Genomic DNA, 23,368 nt, shown 5'->3' on the forward strand with positions numbered 1-23,368 from the left:
CAAAAATATATACGCATGAATATGTAGATGGGGAAAAAAAATAGAAAATACATCAGAGTGTAAAAGAAAAAAGAAACAGAATCACATCGAACACTAAACAGCGCAGTTCTTCTACTTCAGACAAAAAAGAATTGTAAAAGTTAGTGTTTTCTGTCGTCGAATACCTTTATGGATAAATGAATATTTCTTCACCAAATATTCCAATACGAGGAGAAAATTCTCAATAAAAATTCTGAGCCAGAAGTTCCCCTAATTTCGATGTCACGGGATCCGAGGTCACGTAAATTCGGTCTCACGAACATCATCGGATATCTCTGATATTTGTACAGGGCTCGACGCGTCCGATACCGTCTGTATCAAACGCTACGGTTTTAGGGTTACTTTGGGTAGGCGGTATTTGATTCTAGAGTTTCCACGTCGCGTCGTGTACCTACGAATCCGACAAATTCGAACCTGTGTCGGCTCTATCGTGCTCGGTGTTCCATTATCGTCAATGTATCGTCAAGTATATCTAGACTAATTATAAGTGACCGTGAAATTCTCCAAGACTGAAGGATCTTGATTGTATGAAATAACCTAAAACTCCACGAAAGAGATAAAATAGCAAGTTGGACGAAATAAAACAAATCAACGAAAATCAAACGAAGCTCGATAGCCCGCACAACGAACGAGACTGTATCGTACGTTCCATTATCATCGATCCAGTTTTTTAACGGAGTGTAATGCAAATTGGTTGGGTGGTGGGTTGGAAAAATTAATTCCCGACGGAGTTACACCAGTTCGAGCGGGGTGAAAAATGGCGTTGCCTCGCAATGCATCGAATCGATACGTGCTAATTACACGTGTAGCGCACTTGTTCGTGGCAATTTTCAATCAGCCTATTCTTCCCGTTAGGCTAATGAAGAGCGCTCTCGTTTAGGCCTTCGGTCGCGTCGCGACGTTCCATCGAGCACGCCAAGCCGCGTTATGGTTCGATTTTACCTGAATCGCGGCGGATCGATGTTGTGTAACGTGTTTTCCTTTCAACGATAATTTTCAGTCACCGATGTCAAGGTAAATCGAGTCGTGTCGTTAACTCTGTAATCACACGTTTCGATTGTAATATCGATGCAACTGTTGGCCTTTGGTACGGTTGGCTGATATCTGTTTCCACGCGTTTCGAACGCTATCGAACTTAAGGCTTTTGGTGAAGATCAATATTTGGCGAAGTTCTGTGCTTTGGAAGACTTTGTCTTTAATAATTGGGAGGGAGAGAGATGGATTTTTTGTATAAATGGCTGAAAGGTAGTGAGATGAATTTAAATCCCCCCCCCCCCTTTTTTTTTTAACTCTCAGGGGCTGCAGCTGTTTTTGATGTGGCTACAGTACGGGCTTAACAATCCCGAGGTACCCGAGCTTGGAGTCCCCAACAGACTTGATAGCCCTAATTAGAGTATTGCGAAGAGAGCCATCTGAGCAAATGCAAATGCAAAATAATTCAAAGCAAGAGTGAGTGAATGAGCGAGCTTTATTTAATCTTATTTATTTTTTCGTTTTAATACACAGTCGTATAACGTGACTATAACACCTAATATACTGCAGTCTTGACTGTTGTTTGTTCTTTACATCCATTCAATTCGTATACACTAAAGCAAAAATTAAATCAATCTAAGAAACGAACAAATGCAAGTACATTAGGTATTAATTGTTGGTCTTCGCAACAAATGTTCCCCAGTTTAATTTTCGTGCGACTACCTAGACCGACAATTTATGGTGTCACTTAATATCCACAATTCTATGTCCAAGAGGCATAAGGACACCACCGTGACAAAAACTGAAATTTACGATGACTGGCGCCGGGCGTCGGTGAATTCGGGAACGTTTTCACGTCGAGCAGCTAACGAATCGTCACTCGTGCTCGTTATTAGTTTAATCAACGTTGTTATTGCAACTGTCGCGGGTTAACGAGGCCCTCGAAACAAAATACATTTTCAGTGGCAGATGAATTTACGTCCTCGTACCGTGGTTGGTCTCTAAATAGAGTTACGCATAGCGTTTTCTCTCGAACGTGATTATTCCCTTTCATAATAATTCTAGAGCATAGTTTCCTGTATTATTATAAAGTGTAGAAAAAAGAAGCGGCGGAGACTTGCATAAGGATTGTTCTTCCTTGGCTTCCTTATCGAGCAAATTATACAGGACAGGCTTTGCAATTTTAACTCCAGTCGATTCCCGTTAATTAGGTCACATCGAAACCTGAACAATGCAGCCTGATTAAGCGGTTGCCCCATTTAACCGAAGTTTCGTGTAAATAACTGTGTTTCATAGCGAAGCTGGCGGAGGACTCTTCTAAAAGATTCTTCCAGTTGATCGTGGCTTGAATCAACCTCTATAAGTTTAAAACGGTTTCCTATATGTGAATCCTTTAGATCAAACTGAGCGACACACGGTGGTCAAAAGGTAATAGTATCAACATTTTAACCAGTTAAATGAATACCAATCAGAGATTTACGTCAAGTAGAGCGAGTCACCCAATGGCAAGTTCTTAATAAATTATTGCCAAGTTTCGCGTAAGGAATTTCCAGCTTATACTGCAATTCCATACTTTTTCATTTTTACATATATCTCTCCATCGAGCTAATACCTTGTGCACCCCCTTGTCCCCCATGTTGTTCCAAATAGACGAGGAACCTTTTTACCAATTTTCTCCTTTTTTGAACAGTGATGGTCAAAATTCTAGGCTTCGAATAAATCTGAATTTTGCCTTTACGTTTGTCTCGTTTTCTTCTTTGGAAGTGTTCAATTTATTCGAGGTGCAGAGTTTTATCCACCACTGTTTCTCAAGATCTGTCCAGAATAAACGGCTGGCCCGTTTAATCGTTGACCCAAATAACCGGAATCCGCTGCAATTTGTACTCGAACAGGAAGACGCGTCAGACTATAAACAAGTTCAGCTGACAAACTCGTCGCCAGTTTCCAAGTTAGAACGCGAACAGAAGCTTGTCCGGGGTTATGCAGGCTGGATGTAGGCGGACGATGAATGCCCCGGAGCCACAATGTAAGTTAGCCAGTGTGACGGGCATCGCAATAAAATAGAATTTCGTCAAAGGTCAAGGTTCGTCGGAGGCCTCTAATCCGATCGATGGAAAAAATCGATTGAACGGCGGTGCACGGTCGCGTGGCCGTACACACTGATTACGGATATGTCAAAGGCGCATCCGTGCTTCGGTTCAACTCCTGTTAACTGCTGGATCTATATACGCCGGCACTATATACCATTTGCTTTTGTTCCATCGAAAGTCCATGGAGGTTACGTTGTCGAATTACTTCTCGCGACAAAGAATTTTTCTTTCTTTTTTTTTTTTTTTTTTAAGGCGAAACACTTGACGTAAACTTTTGAAATTTGGCGTGTTTCTTTAAAGATATGTGTATAAGGTTGTGTAAAATTTGCAAATGCCCTGGTCAATTTGTTTACGAGTTATGGACACTTATCTTTCAAAACAAATATTTACTGATTAAAGGGGTACACTTTTTTTTTAACCGTTTCGTGATTTTTTTACAGGCGAAGTACTCGATATAAACTTTTGAAATTTGACGTGTTACTTTATACATATATGTATAAGATTCTCTAAAATTTTCAAGTGTCCTGGTTGATTTGTTTGCAAGTTACATGGTTCTTGTCCTAATGGTTCAAACCAACGAATATTGATTTTGTTTCACTTATGAATGTGGTTATGGGGCAAATTAGGGAAAAAAGTATAACAAGAAGATTGACAAAATGGCGAGGCATGCAATCTTGGGCTCTTTCTGGAACACTCTAGTCAGCACCAACATATCAGGTCATCTCGTTAACACACGAGGTCTTTTCAATCCAGACACTAAACGGCCATCGACCAGGACACATTTTCCACCACTTGTTTTTAGTTTGACAAACACCAGAAGTAAATAACCCCTCTGAAAATACTCCCTTATATTATCTAACCCATCGAAGCTAGTTTATTTACGCTCCCTGGTCCCAATAAATTTGCCAAACGTATAACAACGATTTACTTCGAAAGAAACCGTCACTCGACAATCGTTTCGTTAATTAGTTCGTCGTGTATTGACGTCATCGTTGCAGTCACGCGAATGATAAGTGTCCGATTAACATTTGCTTACGAGTCAAGGTCTATATCGTGTATTTTATTGTTGGAAAGCCGCGGGTTTGTCACGTATCGCGAGTCAAAATTCTCATACCTGTCCGTTACGAAGAACTGTACCATCGGTGCCCACGGAAATGGGTTTGCTTCGTAATCACACGTTTCGGCTGCAATATTCGCTATCGGCTTTTGTTTCCCTTCGCAAACATCCACCTCAGCGTGTTTAGAGCGCTCTAGTAATCATCGAATTAGAATCGCGAGCGTAAGCAGTTCCCCAGTCGCGGAAATCATTCCGGACGGGTACCGTAAATTAAATCGACGCGGCCCTTTTATTTGCCAATTTTCTTTTTTTCCCCTCCCATGACGTTACGCTAGTTCAAACAAGCCACCGGAACGCTGCAAACCGGATACGAGCGCACTCTTTCTCCTCCTTCGCTCTTTTTTTTCGTTAAATATTGAACGCTGTTGATAGAGCAAACTTCGGCCTTTGGAAAACAGGATATTTAGTTTCATGTTTTTGGCAAGTGTGCGTGCGTGTGCTTTTTATTAATGTTATGAAGTAATAGAAACTCCTAATAGAATCAGTGATAGGATTAGGATCAGGGGGAATTGAGGATTATGTTTTTACTACTTTTAATTGACACACACACACACACACACAAACACAGAGTTGTGATTCATGCTTTTATAATTAACTTCAGGTTTACTGGTGCGTTAAAGAATCAAGCGACCCGCTTGTTTCGCAAAAACAATATTGCTTATCGAGTCCGACACAATGGGGATGATTTCGTATCAGTTGTCTGAAGACAAATCGTCTCATTTCATTGAAGAATATTTTATTGGAATTTTATTGTTCCCCTTCAGAAACTGCTACAACATAATACAGTGGAATAGAAAAATAGTATAGCATAGTACAAGAAGATACAGCATGGAACAGCATAATATACGATAATACAGTACACTACGGCATAACACAACATAACACCGCATAATACAATATAACACAACGCAATACATCATATTACAGCATAATGTGACACACTGCGACCAGAACCGATTCCATGGCAAGATCTAGGTTGCGCTCTCCCACTCTCCGCAATATTGGAAATCATTCTACTTGGGCGGGCCATGAGGAGTCTGTGTTCCTGAGCCATTGTTGGACAAACAACAACAACAACGGCCCAGGGAAGAATCTCGGACGGATTTTCTTGGATGACTTTGGCACCTTTGCGCGAATGAGCGGTGCGCAGCCACCACCTGTTACCTCTCATAGCTAAACAGCCGTTCCAATTAGGGGGACGAGCTTCTTTTTATCGCCGTTCCCGCAACGGGATGAAAGGGAAACCGCGAATAAACATTTTCTCCCCCTCGTATCTCATTTCGCTTGGGCATAATAAAACAAGCCTGAACCGCGGCGATGGTTCCTGACCCCTTTCGCGAAACCAGACGCAACGCGGCGTACCTCGCGTGCTTTGGTAACTATTCGCGACAGACTCGTCGTAATTACTACCCGCCAGGGAGTAAATGTAATCCGTGCCAAACGCGAGGCGAAAACTAAGGGGGACGGAGCGTGGTTCCACGTTCACGGCAAAGGTGTATGGAACCAACCGAAAGGTTCGACTGAACTTTGTTAATTCACCCTTTAGGTAGTCAAATCAGGGTTGGAATAATCAGGGTAGGAATAAGTGAAGTTTTTAAGGGGTGTGTTTTTTTTTTTTATTTTTTTTATTTACTTTATTTAAGGTTACATCAACTACGAGGTCATTAGTCACCACGTCAGTGATTACTAGACTGCGGACTTTATGCATTTATAGGAAATTTAAATGTGCACGAAACTACAAAACGCAAACAATATGCAAGAATATAAAAAAGATTGCAAGTAAAGTTCATGTTATGATGTTTGCAGAATAAAATAAATTCCTATTTAGGTTCAACTTTTGTAGGCACGTTCGCGAAGATTTTATTATGCATAAAGATCCGCAGTCTATTGATTACAATTTAATTATAATTTATTTAACGTGTTGTATTTCATTAATGTCTCGACTAATTCGAGAAATTCGTTTCTGTTATTAAGGATTGTCTGCATACTATTTGAAAGTTACTACATTAATTAATAGAATATATCTTATTAACAACTAGTAGCCTCTTAGTTTCTGCTTAGAAGAGGATAGATCAATCGGTATCGGAACTGTTATCTCTGCAGAGAATCCTGAAGCTTGGGTTCAGGCTGAAAGTGGCCACTTGGAGCACTTTTTATCAAGGCGAGCTATACATTATCGGAGCACAAAAATGGCTGTAACTTGAAAACTAGGTCAAATAGGGTATACATGTTTATAAGAACTTTCTTCATCGCCTCGATGTCGCTTGTCCATCAGCAGCTATAGCAAGCTCTGGAACTCCCTGTATATACCGTGCTCATCCTATCTTCACCCTAGAAACAAGCCCTTAAAAAAAAAAAAAAATTAAATCCTGCAATGTGCATTCTTCGATGATGCAATTATTTAAGTCTTATCGATCCAGGTGTAACGTGCACTTGCATTTGCTTGTGCATAAATCATCAAAACATCAATGTACAGACTGTCGGAAGCGTAATATTTTACGAGACATTTCGCGTTTTATGTAACGTTATGTGTGGTTAGTTGGTAATCGGATCGCGCACGTACAATATCCACGTATCGTAACGCGGGCATCGAAATTGTCTTTCACATTTTACATCGGGTAATTACTTTCCACCATGAAACGTTTAAACATTTCGTTGCTCGTTTTTCTACACTTTTAGTTAAATTTTCAGCCGCGTTACCGCCGGTACGATTCATTGTAATTGCAACTGATTTTTTCAAACGAAACGAGCTTCGAGTACACCGTGACTTTTATAACAAAAAATTCTCAGTGGAATTATATATAAAAAAAGAATTGCTGAATAACGCGAAATTTCACACCTCGACTGGCTTCTTTGCTAGATTTAACTCACGCGATATTCGTCTGTTTAATTGTTAACGTAGACATGAAAACTCTAACTTGTTGCTTGTGGAGAAAAGCTACGGCGTTTAAAAATGCAATGAAAAATGTAGAGAAGCGAGTTGCGAAATTGTTCATTGGTGACATGTTTGAACACCTGTTGGAATACAGTAATTCCCCAACACGAAAACAGAAATATCTCGTCAAGTATTACGTACTCGTCGGTCTTACTTTGTACATTTATATGTAGAACGACGAGAGGTGTTTATTAACGTACAAAGAGGCTCGTTAAGTTATTTATTTTACATATATATATATATACATGAAGTTGAGTGGTTCGATTTAAAAAAAAGTTTTAGTGTATCCTCCCTCTTCTTCCATCCTGCAGATTCTTCTCTTTTTCGTGTCTCCATTATTCAGCAACATTTGCAAAGTTTCTAATTATTGAATGATTTATAGTTTTTCCCAAGAAGCCCACAAATGATAAGTTCATCAGGATAGACTCTTGTTGAGTAGTCAGGAAATTTATTGAGCCTTATTTGTATTTTCCATCCTTTTAGAGTCTTGTTGACCAGACAATAAAGTTTCTAATCTTTTTACTTGCACGTGCCACCTCTTTAGTCTCGTTAAGTAGCCATTAAATTTGTTGACCCTCATTTGCATCTGTCATCTCTTTAGAGTCTTGTTGAGGAATCAGTAAAATTTCTGATTTTCATTTGCGTTTCCCGCGTCTTTAGAGTCTTGTTAAGTAAATTTTTTGATCTTCATTTCCATCTGCCACCTCTGTATATTTTTTTAAAAAAGCCGCCATTTCCATTTGCAACCTCTATATAGTAACCATCTCCGTATATTTTCCTCCGTAATCAAATACGTCGCGTTTTATATACGTGTCCGTCGGCGCTAGTCGAATCAAATTGGTCGGAAGTTTACGAGCGTGTAGATTCGACAAATTAGGAATATAGCCCGCGGTTCCGCGTGTCAGTCGGATGTTCGCGCTTGTTTACATTGTTTCGCGAAGCAATTTCACGGTAAAAAGCGTCGACGAGTGCGACGTACGATCGCTCAACGAGACAGCGGACCTACATTCGGCCTCTGGCAGAACCAGGACGTCCCTTCGGGGCTACATCCGTCGAAAAATGTACCCTTCGGAAAACTTCCGTCGTCGGCGCCCCTACGAATCGATCAGCCGTGCGACGCTTTCTATTTACGGTGGCGCGATAACCCCCTTCGGTAACTCGATCGGGAAAGTACGTAGTTCTCTGCTCGAGGCACGCACTCTGTGTTCGACGGTCGATGCATCTCCGCTTGGCAACCGAAAGTTTTCCATCCGAAAAATTCTGGCACGCTGGATGGGGCCAATTATCGGTGCATTTTTTTAGCAACCGCCGCTTCCATTAGTCATACAAAATTCTGGGGAGTATTCGGTGGTCCGGCGAGAGGAGTTCGACGAATGATATGCGTCGAAAAATTGGAATTTTTGCAGAAATGAAGTTCCCATTGTTGGAGAAATGGATGCATTTATGATATATTTCATCTGATATTGTCTACAAGAATTATTTTTCAGTTTCTCGATCGAAATTAAGCGTATTTCTTTAAGTAACATACAGGACCAACTTTTATTATTTCCAAAGTTCCTAAAGAAAAGAAGAAAAATGGTTTTGGAAAAAAAAGTGGTCCTTTGAGAAAAGAAAAAAATATTTTAAACACAATGTATACGTTGAATTCGCCGACGCGTAGATATTAAATGTACACTGAAACGATAAAGAAGCTTCATAGCGTGGCTCTTGTAACATATTAGGATAATAAAGTAATCAAATAATTCCGTGCGATCTCTGATAATCCTCTGGTATACTACAGCGGCAATGAGTAAACGCTGATAGATAACTTGGGTACATTATCGAAGTAGAAAATCACTCTCTACTGTAAGAGGATTGATTTAGGTTGGTCTGTGTTGACTGAGCATTTCAGTTTAACGAGTGGTACGTGCCTGCAATTTTTCAATCACATTCCAAAAACGTCACACACACTTTCCCTTGGAAAGTATTACGACAATCTAGGAAAATGATGACCTACCTTTTTTGGTTCCTTTGTGCGAGGAGATAGGGTAGGTTCAGGAGGATTCAGATGTCATTCTAGGGTCACAGTTTCGACATTTTTGGTATTAAAGGGGCGATTGAATTAATCAGTTGTAAATTTGACAAAATTTTGTATATACGTCTATAAGCAAATGTACCAAATTTTCAAAATTTTATATAAGGTACTCTAGATGCAAAAAATCGTGAAAAATAAAGGAGTACACAAAATTGCTTCCATTCCTACTAAGAACTACCACCAGCAATATTTAACTGCGATAAGTGAATTGGTTGAGAGGTTGCGTCTTGTAGGGTCACCCATTGATGGCACTCCCTTCCATAACGTATGGATAAGGAGATGAGACTCGAGGGGACACAGAGCACCGCCTAAATTGTTATACCTCTGGCACCCTTCGAATCTCATCACATTAACCTACCACTACAGCTATGTAATTCGATGTTATCAAAGTGCTGGAAGTAGTATTCTAATCCATTTTCTCTATTAACTATTTTTCCTTTAGGGGTAGTTACTTATAGCCTGACCAGAGTATTAGAATAGTAAGCTTAGAAGTCGTCATTTTGATCCTAATTTGCACCCGCATCTTCGTAAACTCTTGTCGAGTAGCCAGTAAATTTTCTGATCTTCATTCGTATCTGCCATCTCTTTAGAATTTTGTCGCGTAGAGCCAGTCAATTTTCTGATCTCCATTCGTCATCTCTGCAGAGTCTCGTCGAGTTGCCAGTATATTTTCTGACCCTTATTTGCCTCTGCCATCTCTTTAGAATCTCATCGTGTGGCCAGTAAATGTTCTGTATTTCCACCCACCGTCTCTGTAATCTCATCGTGGAATTACTAAGTTTTCTGATTTTCATTTCCATTTCCCAGCCCCTTAAACGCTTTTCGAGTAACCACTAAATTCTTTCATCTCCCCTCCCTGTAAAGTCTTCTCGAGTAATCGCTAAATTTTTCGTCCCTTCCGTCGAACCCGACGTGTCCCTTTTCGAAGAGATCGATAGGCAAATAGTCCTTCATCGTCGATACACGCTGATTTCGTGAATGCATCGTTCGCATTCCTCGTCGAGTAGAATTACGGCAGCCCTGGGAAACGTTGTTCGATTGGTTCCTCGATGCGAGGAGGAACGGTACTCGTTGGTCCAACGGATCTCGCTCGAGGGTCACAGTTTAGACATCGAACGATAATATTATAGCTTATTGAAATTTGCATAGGCGCTCGGTTGGCCAATAGCTGGGGCGTACCACTATAATCCTGGATAAATTCCAACGTGGCGTTTCTGTTGGCCGCACGTGAGCACTCGATGCAGGCCCGAAATATTAAAGTAGGCCGGTAGAAAACGGATAGGATCGCGCAAAATTATCCGCTGGTTAGCCGATTCGCCGCTTCTGCGCTCGTTCGCGTTAACGTGTTAATAATTTGCGAGTTGAAAACAAGCGGGTGGAGATCTCGCGTTATACCACGGGGGGGGGTGCTTGGCTACAGGTGGGCACCATTTCAGAGGGCGATTCTGCGGGACAAAGTTAGACGAAAATCGAGAACTGCGAAATAGAGTTTGAGGGCTTCGTAATTCAGTTATTTTGATGCTGAAGCGTGGAGGACTTTATCTACTTAAAGCGTGTTTATTAGGTGTTCGAATTAATACTGTGCCTTTATATTCAACTAATCTGCGTTAAATTAGCTTCTAAGCTCTCAACGTGATCTCCGTTGTATATAAGTTTCAATCTGATGGGAATTACAATTTATCTGCACGTATATTCGAAGATCAAAGTTCTTTTAATGGATTATATTAGTGTACTTGACAATTATTAGCTGTAGAAATTAATTCTCTGTGTTCCCATTTAATTATTTGTAACTATAGTTGACCCTCCATTTGATTACACTCAACCATGAACATCCATAACAGTGAAACACACATCTGGCATTGCTGGCTATCTACTTGCAATGCTCATTTTCTAGGAAGCAAACAGAGCCTTTAATATACCTTTAATATGCGTAATAGTATGCACGAGTTAACGTTAGCTTACATTAATATAAATTAACCCTCTTACTTCCATTTTAAATTGTAAATTCATCGCAGTGTTATCGACGAAGTCAAACAGACCAATAAACATCCACTCGAGGTAAAAACACCTAGGAACAATATTATCCGTTCGGAATATTGAAAAACTCATCGGAAACAACAAGCACGGTTCAGACAGTCAACAAACTGCATAAAAACATATACAGTGGATATAGAAAGTATTCGTACACCGATCAATTTCCAAAAAAAAACTATGTGAAATTGTGATTTATTAACTTTTTTCTTATAAACAATGATATTCTACATATTCCTGGAAATCTCTAGGATAGATACAGTACGAAAAAATTAGTTATTTTGTATATAAGTGAGAAATCAACAAGAAAAAACAATAAATCGATGGAAATGCAGAAGCAATAAGTATTCGTACAAGTGTTAAAATTTTAAAACTTTGTTTAAAAAAAAAAAACGAAATTTACATTAATTTATAAGTAATTAATACTTCGTGAGATTTCCTTTTAATTTTCTAATTACTGCATCATAAATGTCGATGTTATTCGGGGTGGGATCTTCTTTCATTCCTTTATTAGAGCATTTTTTAAGCCTTTTTTACTGGAAATTTAATGTTTTCTAATTGCCACGAAGCAATACACTGATGTGCTTATGTTACAAACTCTACTATAAATTGTTCGTCACGAGAACGGGTGCGAATTGCTTCTATATTTCTACCAATTTTCCTAGTTTCTTGTTAATTTCGCGAATTATGTAAACTAGTAATTGTCGTTTGAACTATATTCTAGAGATTTCCGAGAATATATAGAATATCATTGATTATAAAAAAAGGAGTCAATAAACTTTAATTCCACACAAATGTTTTTTGGGAAATTAATAGATGTACGAATACATTCTACACCCACTGTATGTTATTGCCCCTAAACGCGAAAAATAATCGTTTCCACCAACGGTGGGTGAACCCTCCTGCGGGGGTGGGCAATTTCGCCACGTCTTGTTGCCAAATGCTCCGTAAACGATACGCGGAGCCCCGTTTCATGCAGATCACGTACGTTATTCATGATACACTTCCACGTTTATACTAGTATATCCGAGATTTCGCGGATCCGACACGAAGCCAACAAATAATATACTATTCCGTCAGTACGAAGCGTCTCGTATCTCTTGGAACCGTGTCTCGTTTCGTCGAGTGGGGCGTAACTGGAAAGCAGACGATTTCTCGCGAGGTAGTAAGTCGAATTCGTGATATAAAAATTCCTTTTGACGTCGATTAGGGCATGGATATCTTAGTTAACGCGTTTCGTTGTAAAACACGATTTATTTTGTATCTGCCCTTTGAATGAACTTTTTTCTCGCGGGGATTAATTAAATATACAGTACTGTCTTGAAATAAGCAACTCGGTCGGGACCGACGAGTTGCTTATTTCGAGGCTGAAAGCAGTTGTTCATTTCGAGACAATATTGTATTCTTCATTTTCCTTAAACTTCGAGCCAAACATCAATCAACAGTAATTTATCCTTCATATAAACGTTGTTATTATGCAACCTGACGAATCGCACGCGATGGAAGACAAAACTTTTTTTTTTTTTTTTTTTTTTTTTTGGAATTTTTAATCCAAACTCAAAAGTCGTAATTGCACTCGTGTTTCTCGAAGCCCCGGAAAGTTGAAATTGAGGTTCCAACGAGAAGCCTCGAATAGACGAAACCCCCAGAGCTGGAAATATTTTTCGTTTCCCTTCAACTTCGACTAGTAAAATCGAATTCCTTTCGGACCTCTCACTCGGCGGGCGACTTCATACAAAAATGTGGGGATAACGAGTTGCTTACTTCCGAGAACTTTGTTTCCAAACAATAATTCTCAATAAATAAGTCAATATTTGATACGAATTCACGGGGTGACTAAGATTACTCAGAAGTGTACAACTTCGTTCGATTTCAACTTTTCTTTCGTAACCGACTGTATGCTTCGCTATATAAAAAACTTCGCGTGGACTCCTTTCTCTCGGAGGTTAAATAAACACTAGGGCAATGGGAATACTTAACTATGTTTGCAAACACATCCTCAATAATTGATAGGAATGTTAAATCGAGTTAGATTTCTTCGAAGCGGAGTGCGCATTTGATTTCAAGATGTATGTCGCGGAACGATTCCCTTTTCGATCGTACCAGCCTGTTTCTATTAATCCGTATCCAGTACCCTTCTATCTAAAAATATCCAAAGCTATTGATATCGGATTGGTCGATTAATAGCTCGGTAAAGTTAGAATTACCAGACAACAATATAAAATCAATGGAGTGCAAAGGACGGCGATTCAAAGTTCGATGGAATCAGGCTAATTGGTCGTCAGGCTAATTGTTTTCACCAGAGAAAAAACTAGCTAAAATAGTACAGTTGATTGGAACGAAGGGGCCACTGTAAAATTTATTTGAGAGTGGATATTTCCAGCATGAGTGTTATGATATCTTAAAACATCTTCATTTGTTATCATTTCCAATCAATAAATAAATAAAATTTAAGGGCTTTTTTTTAACTTGCATCACGGGAAATCTGTTGAATAATATACATATATATTTGCGTTAAGCAAAAATGAATCTAGCGTTGAGAGGCACTGCCCTTTCTGTCTGTTGAAGTATCGGACTGGCACCACCAGGTCTGAAGACCCTTGACTGTTTGTCGTCGAAGGCCAGGACAATAAACAGAACGCAGGCAGAATTTTCTTGTCTTTAAGTGGACGTTATAATTTCTCTTTCGCGTAGGCCTGAGCTTTCAATTAGCTCTCGTTCGTTCTCTAAACGGTCAACACTTCCTTCCAAACCGTCGAATAAAGTATACGTTCAAAACAAAATAAAAAATACTGTTAATAATTCTATCCATTCCCAATAAAATCGTTCCGTACTGATTGCCAGCACTGCTCGTCGCTAACTATCCGTCGTCCCTCTGTTTCAGGTGATCGACTTCGGTTCCAGCTGCTACGAGAACCAGCGCGTGTACACCTACATTCAGAGTCGGTTCTACCGCGCCCCAGAGGTGATCCTCGGCGCGAAGTACGGTATGCCGATCGACATGTGGAGCCTCGGATGCATAATCGTCGAGCTGGTGACGGGTTTCCCTCTGTTGCCCGGCGAGGACGAGGCGGATCAGCTGGCCTGCATAATCGAGCTGCTGGGCATGCCGCCGCCTCGGTTGCTGGAATCCGCGAAACGGTCCAGACAGTTCATCAGCTCGAAAGGTTATCCGCGGTATTGCACCACCGTAACGATGCCGAACAACTCGATCCTATTGAGCGGCGGTTACTCCAGAAAAGGTAAGCGCCGCGGACCACCCGGCTCCAAGAATCTTCGACGGGTGTTGAAGGACTGCAAAGACGTGCACTTCCTCGACTTCATCGACCGCTGCCTGGAGTGGGACCCCGACCAGAGGATGACGCCCAGCACAGCCCTGAAGCACGACTGGCTGCGTCGCAGGTTACCAGAGCCACCCGAGATGACCAACAACAACGCTCTTCCAGCGGTTCCGGAGGCTGTCGCGCCCCCAGCTTCCGCCACCAGGTTGCGTATCTCGGGTTCGGGCAGCAGGAGCTCGAGCAAGTCGAACAACGCCGCGCAGACGAATAACGCCGAGCCCACGAACAAGGTGAAGCAGTTGAATGACATCTTCCACACTATGAACACCATTTATTCGGTACTACAACGTTATCACGATGATCAGTCAGGTACGGCGGTGACGACGAATCACCAAGCGGCCGTCAGCAATCATCAGCCGCTGAACTCTGGTGCCGGTGGTGGTGTTGGTGGTGGTGGTGGCGGTGGCAGCGGTAGTACTAGTGGCGAGCAGCCACACGGCCATCAATTGCAGGGACAACAGCACAATAACGGTTCGCGCGGCTCCCATGGATCGCACGGATCCTCGCACGATAGTCACAGCTCTCACGGCTCCTCGAGCGGATCGAGCAGGCTGGTGATCAGGAGTATCAAGGACCTCCCCGAAGAGCTGAGACGATTCAAATGAAACACGAGGCCACCCTTTCTCGGTTCCGACGCGCTCGGTATCGTCATGTCGTTTTCGTTGCTGGTCCACACGCAACAACGCTACGCCACGGTGGGAAGCGATCGTCGAGGATTGACCGACGACGGCGCCTTCTGCGTGTGGTAACGTTGCTCGACGAGGTTTGCTCAGAGTTGAACGAGAGAGGGTGGCCTCGGCGTCAACCTCGGTTATTACTGTGATCTAAGCGATACGTTACTGAAACGCTGCTAACGAGGGACTAGAGCTCGGTCGCGATACCCTCGAAATCAACACGGTACCCTACGCTTCTGCCACGCGTTGTGCGCCGATCCGTTCGTCCGACATCCTCGTCGACCGTTGTTCGTTGAGTAATCGAGGTCCCGTAATAGAGGAATCGACTTGGGAACTTTTGACTTTCCCCAACAAGTACCCAACTTCAACGAACGCTGTCACACTCTCGAGCATCCTAGCTGCCCTGGACGAGGCAGGAGGGTTGGATGACTTCCTTTGGATAGAACACCCGGCGAATCTTCCAAGTCGATTCTTTCCATTGCCTTACCTCGATAGACGTTGCATGCGACGATTAATAATTTTGCGGTCGACCCAAGATCGGATTTGCGTGACGTCTGTGCACCCGTTGCTCGTCGCGTCCTAGTATCGAGGTTATTGTGCCGAGGGAAGCCGAGAACCAAAGATTTGCGCAACGTCGATGAATCGATTTCTCCGGTAGGCGAAGAAGGGTTATTCGGTTGACGGGGGCTGACAGGACGACCGCGATGAAGCCTGATTTGGGACATCAACGCGTTAACCAACGTCTCGCGCACGCGCGACGCGAGCCTCTCGAGCGAGCAGGAATCTAATAATCAAAGGGCATGTGCCTCGCTGAATAGAGTCATCTGGCCTTTTTAGGTCAGAGGATCTCCCCCTTCGTGACGCTATCGATATCGAGCAGAAGAGAACGTTGATTTTCCGTTCCGACCGAACAAGTACTAGTTATCGATCAAAGGAAGCCCAAGTTGTCTTTCGATTCGAGCGGAGTAGACTGAAGCGATCTCCCGGAGTGAATAAATTCCCTGTAAAAACGCTCGAGCCGCGACATTGTAGAATCGACGGGAACGCCGTCGATCGATGCGCGACTACTTGCTTTTATTCTCTCTTTTTTTTTTTTTTTTTTTTTGTTACGTTTCGAATAAGTATTTTAGCCGCGTCAATTTGTAAATTAACCAACGACGGACTTCGAGAAACGGGAATAATCGAAGTCGATCGGTTCGGGGTATCCCTGCGATCGTGCCTCTTCCGCGTTGAAGTAGACTGTACAGAGGAATTGAAACTGAATCCAACTCTGTCGATTTGAGAGGTACACGCTACGCGCAATTAGTCATTTATACGAGTCGAACTAAACGGTCTGTCTTTAGGTTCGATAAAAAAGACACGGTTGGATAGTTAACCTTTTTGAACCTTGTCTTTCTCGTTCTGGGCATGACTAGATTAATCGTGTTTTCTTTTAAAGTCTTCTGATTCGTACTTCTCTCTCTCTCTTTTTTTTTTTTATTTTAAATTGTTATCCGCGTAGTTTTTAAGTTTCGACCAAGTTCTCGCGTGTAAATACTCAAGGACTGTCTTGCATTTTACCACTGCCTTTCTTTCGTTTTTGTATTTTTATTGTTTTTTTTTTTATCGTTCCTTCGCAACTTCACTGCCCACTGGCATTTACGATTCGATTTACAATGGAAGGGAAGGCAATCGTAGCGGAGAAATAACGAGGATGCCTCTAGATGCAATTCAGATTCGGTGATGAGAATGTTTGACGAAGCTTATTTTACTGTTGATCAGGATCTCGCGCGATACAAACCGACCATTGATAACATTATTATCATGCAGACGGGATTTACGGACGAGGAGCCGGATTTCTCTCGTATCGTGAACATTCTTCAGGGATATGCTTTATGGCTCGTTGCAGTAAAACGCAGGCATAGACCCGAGTGTCTTCGTTGCGTTTGAATTAACGAAGTGAAAGCAATCGAAGATTCACGACTTGGAGGCTAAAGGGAAGAGGGAATTCTGAAAATTACCTTTTTCTTTATATCCAAGGTATGCAACAGCTGGGTTCAACGCTGTGCGTAGGTAGTCGCAAGGGTATATCAATTTGACAGAAACAAAATTAGAGAGTTCTTATAATCTTACAGGTATGAAAATCTCCCTCGATCCAAGTTTGAACACGTTCCAAAAATATAAATATTTAATAATCTCTTGAGCAAAATTCAAAAAATATAAACCTTTCGTTTCCGTTTGTAAATCCAACCCCAACGGAGACACTCGAGTGTATAATTCGAGACGCCTCTGTCCACGGGAGATTTCAGTAAATATCTTGGAATTCAGAAAACGATACTCCAAGAAAGTAGAAAACAGCGTATCCTCGCGTCGGACCAAACGACTCGATGAAATTTTCCCTCGGTATTTTCCGTTCCCCGTAGCGCAGTGTTGGGCAAAATGTAATCCATGGTTACGATCACGATAACACCTCGAGTTACGCGAATTTACAGACACCTGTCCACCCTCCTATATCCTCGTACGTACTTTGTATGCGTATACATATACATATACGCATAGAGAAGAAAGTTTTCTCCAATTTCTTTCTTTTGCTGGAAGGATTGCAGGTCTGTTCAACTGCAATTTGCTTCTGTAACAAAAATTGCACGCGAAATCTATCGTAGGGAGGAAAGAAAAAGGCTGACAGGAATTGTTAGACGTAATACTGATGGTTCTCAAAGCCAAGACTGATATTTATTCTTCCCTACGATACATTGTAGATTTTTTATCTTAAGTGTGGATGATACGGTACAGTAGAACCTCACTTATTCGATTACTAGGTCAGATAATAGAGGTCCACTAGCTATCCCCTCCGTGATAGTTTAGGTAACAAAAGTTAGAGGCTGCTAGAGGGTGCTGAGTTCAGGTACGGAGGGTTAGGGACTACTGAGCTCGGCTGCAGGAGACTAGAGACTACTAAGCTTAGATACGGAGGACTAGAGGTCACTGAGCTAAACTACGGGGTACTTAGAGGATACTAAGATCAGCTACGAGTTCCCATATCCGAGGCCGAGCATAATTTTGTTCGTATAAATAAACGAGGCGCGGATAAACGAGGTTCTACTGCACCTAAATCTAAACTACTACTAGCGAATGTGCCCGTTACAGTAATCTGTGGAAGTTACAATGCTATTTGTTAACTTCTTCGTCTCGTAAACAGATAACTTCGTAATGATCCACATCTCAAAAGGATATTTCCAAACGATTCAATCTCACCTTCACCTTATATCACCTTATATTTACATTCAACCGCGCAAGTCGAGGATTTACTTTTCCACCTAATCGGCACTCACGATGAAAAGATCGTCGAATCACCAGACACGATCATCTCCGATAGATCACAACTTACAGATTTTTGTTTGCAGATTAAAAATTGTACCGGTTAATCCGCCAACTATGAGCGATCGTTGCTAAGGTAATCGCTAGACCACGGATTTTTATGCATTTATGACGTGCAATAAAATAGAAAACATACATAAAATATACACAATGTGTGTCGAATATATTCTATAATTATTATGATAATGTTATTTCGTTTCGCATAACGTCTCGCATACCTTCTGGTTATGTTTAACATGTATTTATTACATTAGTTTGTATCGTGAATGCAAAAGATCCGCTGTAATTACAAAGGTGTCGCGTCGCGGCGACAAAGGAATCGGTATCGTAGTCACAAAGGAATCCATCGCCCAACTCTGCCCGCGACTCGTCGAACGGAGGAACCGTCCGCGACGGAATTCGATTTGTAATCCATTACCGTCGCGATTGCACAACTCCTGTTGCGTTAGCAGGCTTTGACAGGGATTTCGACGAACGTCGAATAAACAAAGACTGGCGAAGCATCGACGTGCGCGAATCTTCGCGGAGCGGGTGTTGCGCCGTGCATCCTCGCTGAGCGGCGACCCTGGCACAAGTGAATTCATGCTAATTTTAGTTAGACAGAACGAACCGGAGCCGCGTAAAAGGAGCATTACGGATGTCGACGGAAGGTCGCGGGAGAACGCGAGACGCGGATGAGCCAACGATCAAAGAGAACCACGGTTAGGGAACGGGCGGTTAGAGGACGCGATCAGGTGGTAGAGAAAAAGCAAAGAGGGAGGAAAGAGGCGACGAGACCAGCAACGACATCGGACGATCCCAAACGAAGAAGTCGAGAAACTTGAAAGCGAAACCGAGAGAAGCTGCGACGGGAGTTTATTAGAAATCGTGATACTGAACAGGATATCTTGTGATATGGAATTTAGGTGTATTTGGGGTTCGCATCGGTGAACATAGATAAATATATATATAAGTATAAATATAAATATGAAGTGCGTATATATATATATATGATTATGTTATGTTGTAACGCTAACTAAAACGCCACGGATTATAAGAGCACATGCGTAGTGAGATGTAGCTAATATGCGTTATGAGGAGCGAGAAAGAACAACGGGTTCGTGAAACGTTTGCACGGTGTATAATGGTTGTCTTTCACGATTCCTGTTCTCCGTTCTTACTTTTCTTTTTCTTTTTTTCTTTTCCTTTCTTTTCGTTTTTTTGTGATTATAACGTTCTCGTTCGTGTCGTTTCGGAGACTTGTACAACCGCGATCGTGCTGGCCGTTTACCGATTCATTTCTTGAAGAAAGAATGATCGTCGCATGTGGTGGGGGGCAATTTTTCGATACAACTACCGTACGTCGATTCATTCGGAGATGAACACACTTACTCGAATAAAAAATGTCTGATGACGAACAAAAGATAAACCATCTCCGAGCAACTTTTTGAGTAAATAATTCTTTCTCTAGATTCTTTTCTACTAATGCAAAAGGATCAAACAAATTAGTACTAATTTCACAAACACAAGTTCTTTTTTTAATGCTTAACTTGACGCATTTACTTTAATTTAGCACATCGTTTAATCGAATACCATTCGTACCGCACTACAGAGTAAATTTATTCGTCATTTGTTATTCGAATAAAATTGTGCTCATCTCTCTTGTACACACTTGTTTCCGGTGTATCGCATCGAAGGCTCGCCCTCCTGGTCGAAGAAGAAACAGAAAACGAGCGCCGTCGATCGATCTTTAGATCCAAGATCGATCGTTAAATACCACTGCCAATATAATACCTTTCCTAAAATATTTCGGCTCTCGTTTTCACGCAAGGTACAAGCGACGTCGCATTGTATTATTTGCAAACCTAGTCTCCCCCCAATCTCTGACGAAATTTTAATAATTCGCGTTGCGCTCGCATGATATTATATACCCGTCGAAATGCGTTTATCTCCGTGTGTCGTGGTGTCCTTCCTGTTTTTGTTTCTTTATTTTATGCAAAACGGACACACACACGCGCACACACACACACACACATACACGCAGGGAACGTTTGAAAGTGGGAAGACCTCTTATCGGTCACTCTGCTTCAACTGTGATTAACGTTGCGACAGGTTCGTTGCTTGTCCGTGCAAACTTCGGCTCAAAAGACTATCTTTGTGTGCGCACCCGTTTGACGGATCTCGAGGAAGATTGCGCGCGGAAAATTGATTCAGGCCTGATACACGAGTAAGCGATTATCGATCCTCATCTTTTTCTTTTTTTCTCTCGCTTAGTTTCTTTGTTTTTCCTTTTCCTTTTTCCTTTCTAGGGCTTTTTACCCGCTCATGCAACGCGACCCGGCGTCGATCAGGTTTAAGCGACAGACTCCGAGCATGTAAACGCACGGGCAGGATATAAGGGCAGGTTTCAAGGCCGTGGCTTTAACTCAAGGCGTACGAAACTGCGTTCCGATTATCTGGAAGACGCGCGAGGATTCCTCATCGCGATGAAAACGTTATCGGAAAGGGAAAGTATTGCGGTACAGTTTTCGTTGCGTGCTTCCCTCTGGTCTAAGGTGTACTATCGATTATTATATCGGAAATAGCGGGGTGGCATTTTCAATTTGAATGGTGGCCAGGTGGTCAGCGCGAGCATTGTCGTTAGACTGCGGATGTTTAAGGGCGTTTATTAATTACGTAAAGACAATTTTGGCTAATTTCAACCCCCTTCGTGTAAGGACGCGTAAGATCTCCTCTTCTCCCTCATCTTAAATGCCTTTAGAAAAGGTTCAGTTACGCTAAAACACATTATTATTTGACATCAATCGAAGATTCTTGTTTTAATGATATTGGGTTTGTCCGGAAAGTCCATGTCGATTTTTGGTAGGTAGTACAGGTCTGAGTATATCGAAATGGTTGAAAACAAATAACATGCATACATCCCTTAAAAAGTGGAAAGGTTGTGGAACAAAATGGCATCTATGTAATTCAATAAATATGTATTAAAATGTCAAACGTGTTTTTGAATTTTTCTTAGAAATTGACACGAACTTTCTGGACAACCTAATAATAACAACAGTAATGTATTACGTAAGAATGATTTTCACCCCTTCACCTATTAATTACGTAATTAACGAATGACCCCTTATGCATTTATGCCAAATGAAAGTATGAGGATTCATAAGAATGTGAACACGCGCAAAATTGTATAAAATATCATCATTGATACACGTGTTATACCAATTTAGAAAATAAGATGTACCGTCATTTAAATTTATATTCTTTTTCTCTGTCTCTGTGAAATTGCGAATGCGAACGAATGTCCGCAGTCTACTCATTACGAATAGCATACGTCTCGATTTCTGGTTCAGATTCCAAACAGTACGCATGAACGTAATCTGAAATCTGTACTCGTGTGTCGCCCCCCCACCCCCCACCCCCCCCCCCCACCCCTCCCCCGAGAAACGTATGCCACGAATCATAGCGCAACCCCAACGTTTCAGCCACCAACCATTTAGTTAGAAAGCGTACGAAAATGTCCATCAACCCGCGAACGAACTATTTTCTACGTTGTAACCGCCAATTTCTTACACACGAGACTTTCCAGGAATTATTTATATCGAAGTCCTGGGTCGCGTTAAGCAATAGTGGGTCAAAGCGACGAGTTCGTTGATCCAACGTTCCCGCAGCGAACGAGACTGTAAAATGCTAATGGGGGAAGGACGAGACGAGAGAGGGATGTAGCGCCGCGGAAGAGGGCTTAGATGCTGCGCTGTTTCAATATATATTTCTGTATATTTGTAACTCGTGAGCGTTTGTACGGTAATTAAGGAGTTCGTAATTAATCTCCAAGGACGCAGATTTATTGGTCGGATCGACGTGGCGCGGTAGCCTCAGGTTCGTTGAACGTGACCGCCCCGTTCCGTGACCTTCCCTCTTTCCAATCTCGACAATTCCGACTGCATCGATCCCTCCTCTCTAGCTCCGTCTCTCCTTAGACGCCCCAATGATTCTAAAAGCCAAACACGAAGGAATCGGCCCGTCTCTGCCCAATTGCCTTGTCAACTTTCGATTACAGTGATCCCTCGATACGACGACGGACCTCCTCGATATAACGCCACCGACTTTGATGCCATTGTTCGTCTTCAACCGCGTATGTGGACATTGCATCGAACTCCCGAAGTAAGAAACGAAGCACGAGTCGAGTGTTCTTGAGGCTACAAAAGCGTAAGTGACGTATGAAAATTGTATGGTAGTGATTATGTAGCGAAGGGAGAGAGCTCTATCACAATTATCGCGCTCCTGGTTATATAGGTGCAGTAGAACCTCATTTATCTGGGGACAAGACAGGTTTGATAAAGTAAGTGTTCGGATGACAGAGGTCCACTAGCTAAGCCCTTCGTGAGCCCTTCATCATGGACCTCCACGCTCGACCGTGGCTCAGGTGATAAAAGTTAAAGGGTACTAGAGGATACTAGTCGGAAATGATCGACTTAGACTTCATCGACGCTAGTTTTGACCGACACCAATTGCCACTAATATTGATCGTGATGTACATTATCTACGTGGAGAAGTACATACATTGTAGTAGATAAATCTTTGAATTGAACGCATAGGATGTGTATCGCGTCGACGATAATATTCAATGTCATCAATATTGGTGTCGGTGAAGTTTTTTTCGGTGATTCCTATGGGACCCAGTCCCCCAGACCAACGTCTCCCATGCTAATCCGTGCAACGTTGAACACATCTACGACAAAAATGCGTATAGTTATGAAAA

General features: G+C 41.9%; 1 protein-coding gene across 1 annotated transcript in view; it reads left to right on the forward strand.

Annotated features, from left to right (window-relative positions):
- LOC128887873 (dual specificity tyrosine-phosphorylation-regulated kinase 2-like) overlaps positions 1 to 21,833 on the forward strand; it is a 51,939-nt gene extending 30,106 nt beyond the window's left edge. Inside the window, exons 2-3 of the mRNA XM_054144325.1 lie at positions 14,143 to 14,829; positions 14,905 to 21,833. Coding sequence (XP_054000300.1) covers positions 14,143 to 14,829; positions 14,905 to 15,204 — 987 coding nt within the window. The 3' untranslated portion in view covers positions 15,205 to 21,833. The remainder of the gene's footprint in view (positions 1 to 14,142; positions 14,830 to 14,904) is intronic.
- The last annotated feature ends 1,535 nt before the right edge of the window (positions 21,834 to 23,368 follow it).

Source organism: Hylaeus anthracinus, unplaced genomic scaffold (assembly GCF_026225885.1).
Source record: "Hylaeus anthracinus isolate JK02 unplaced genomic scaffold, UHH_iyHylAnth1.0_haploid 11989, whole genome shotgun sequence".
Taxonomy (NCBI): domain Eukaryota; kingdom Metazoa; phylum Arthropoda; class Insecta; order Hymenoptera; family Colletidae; genus Hylaeus; species Hylaeus anthracinus.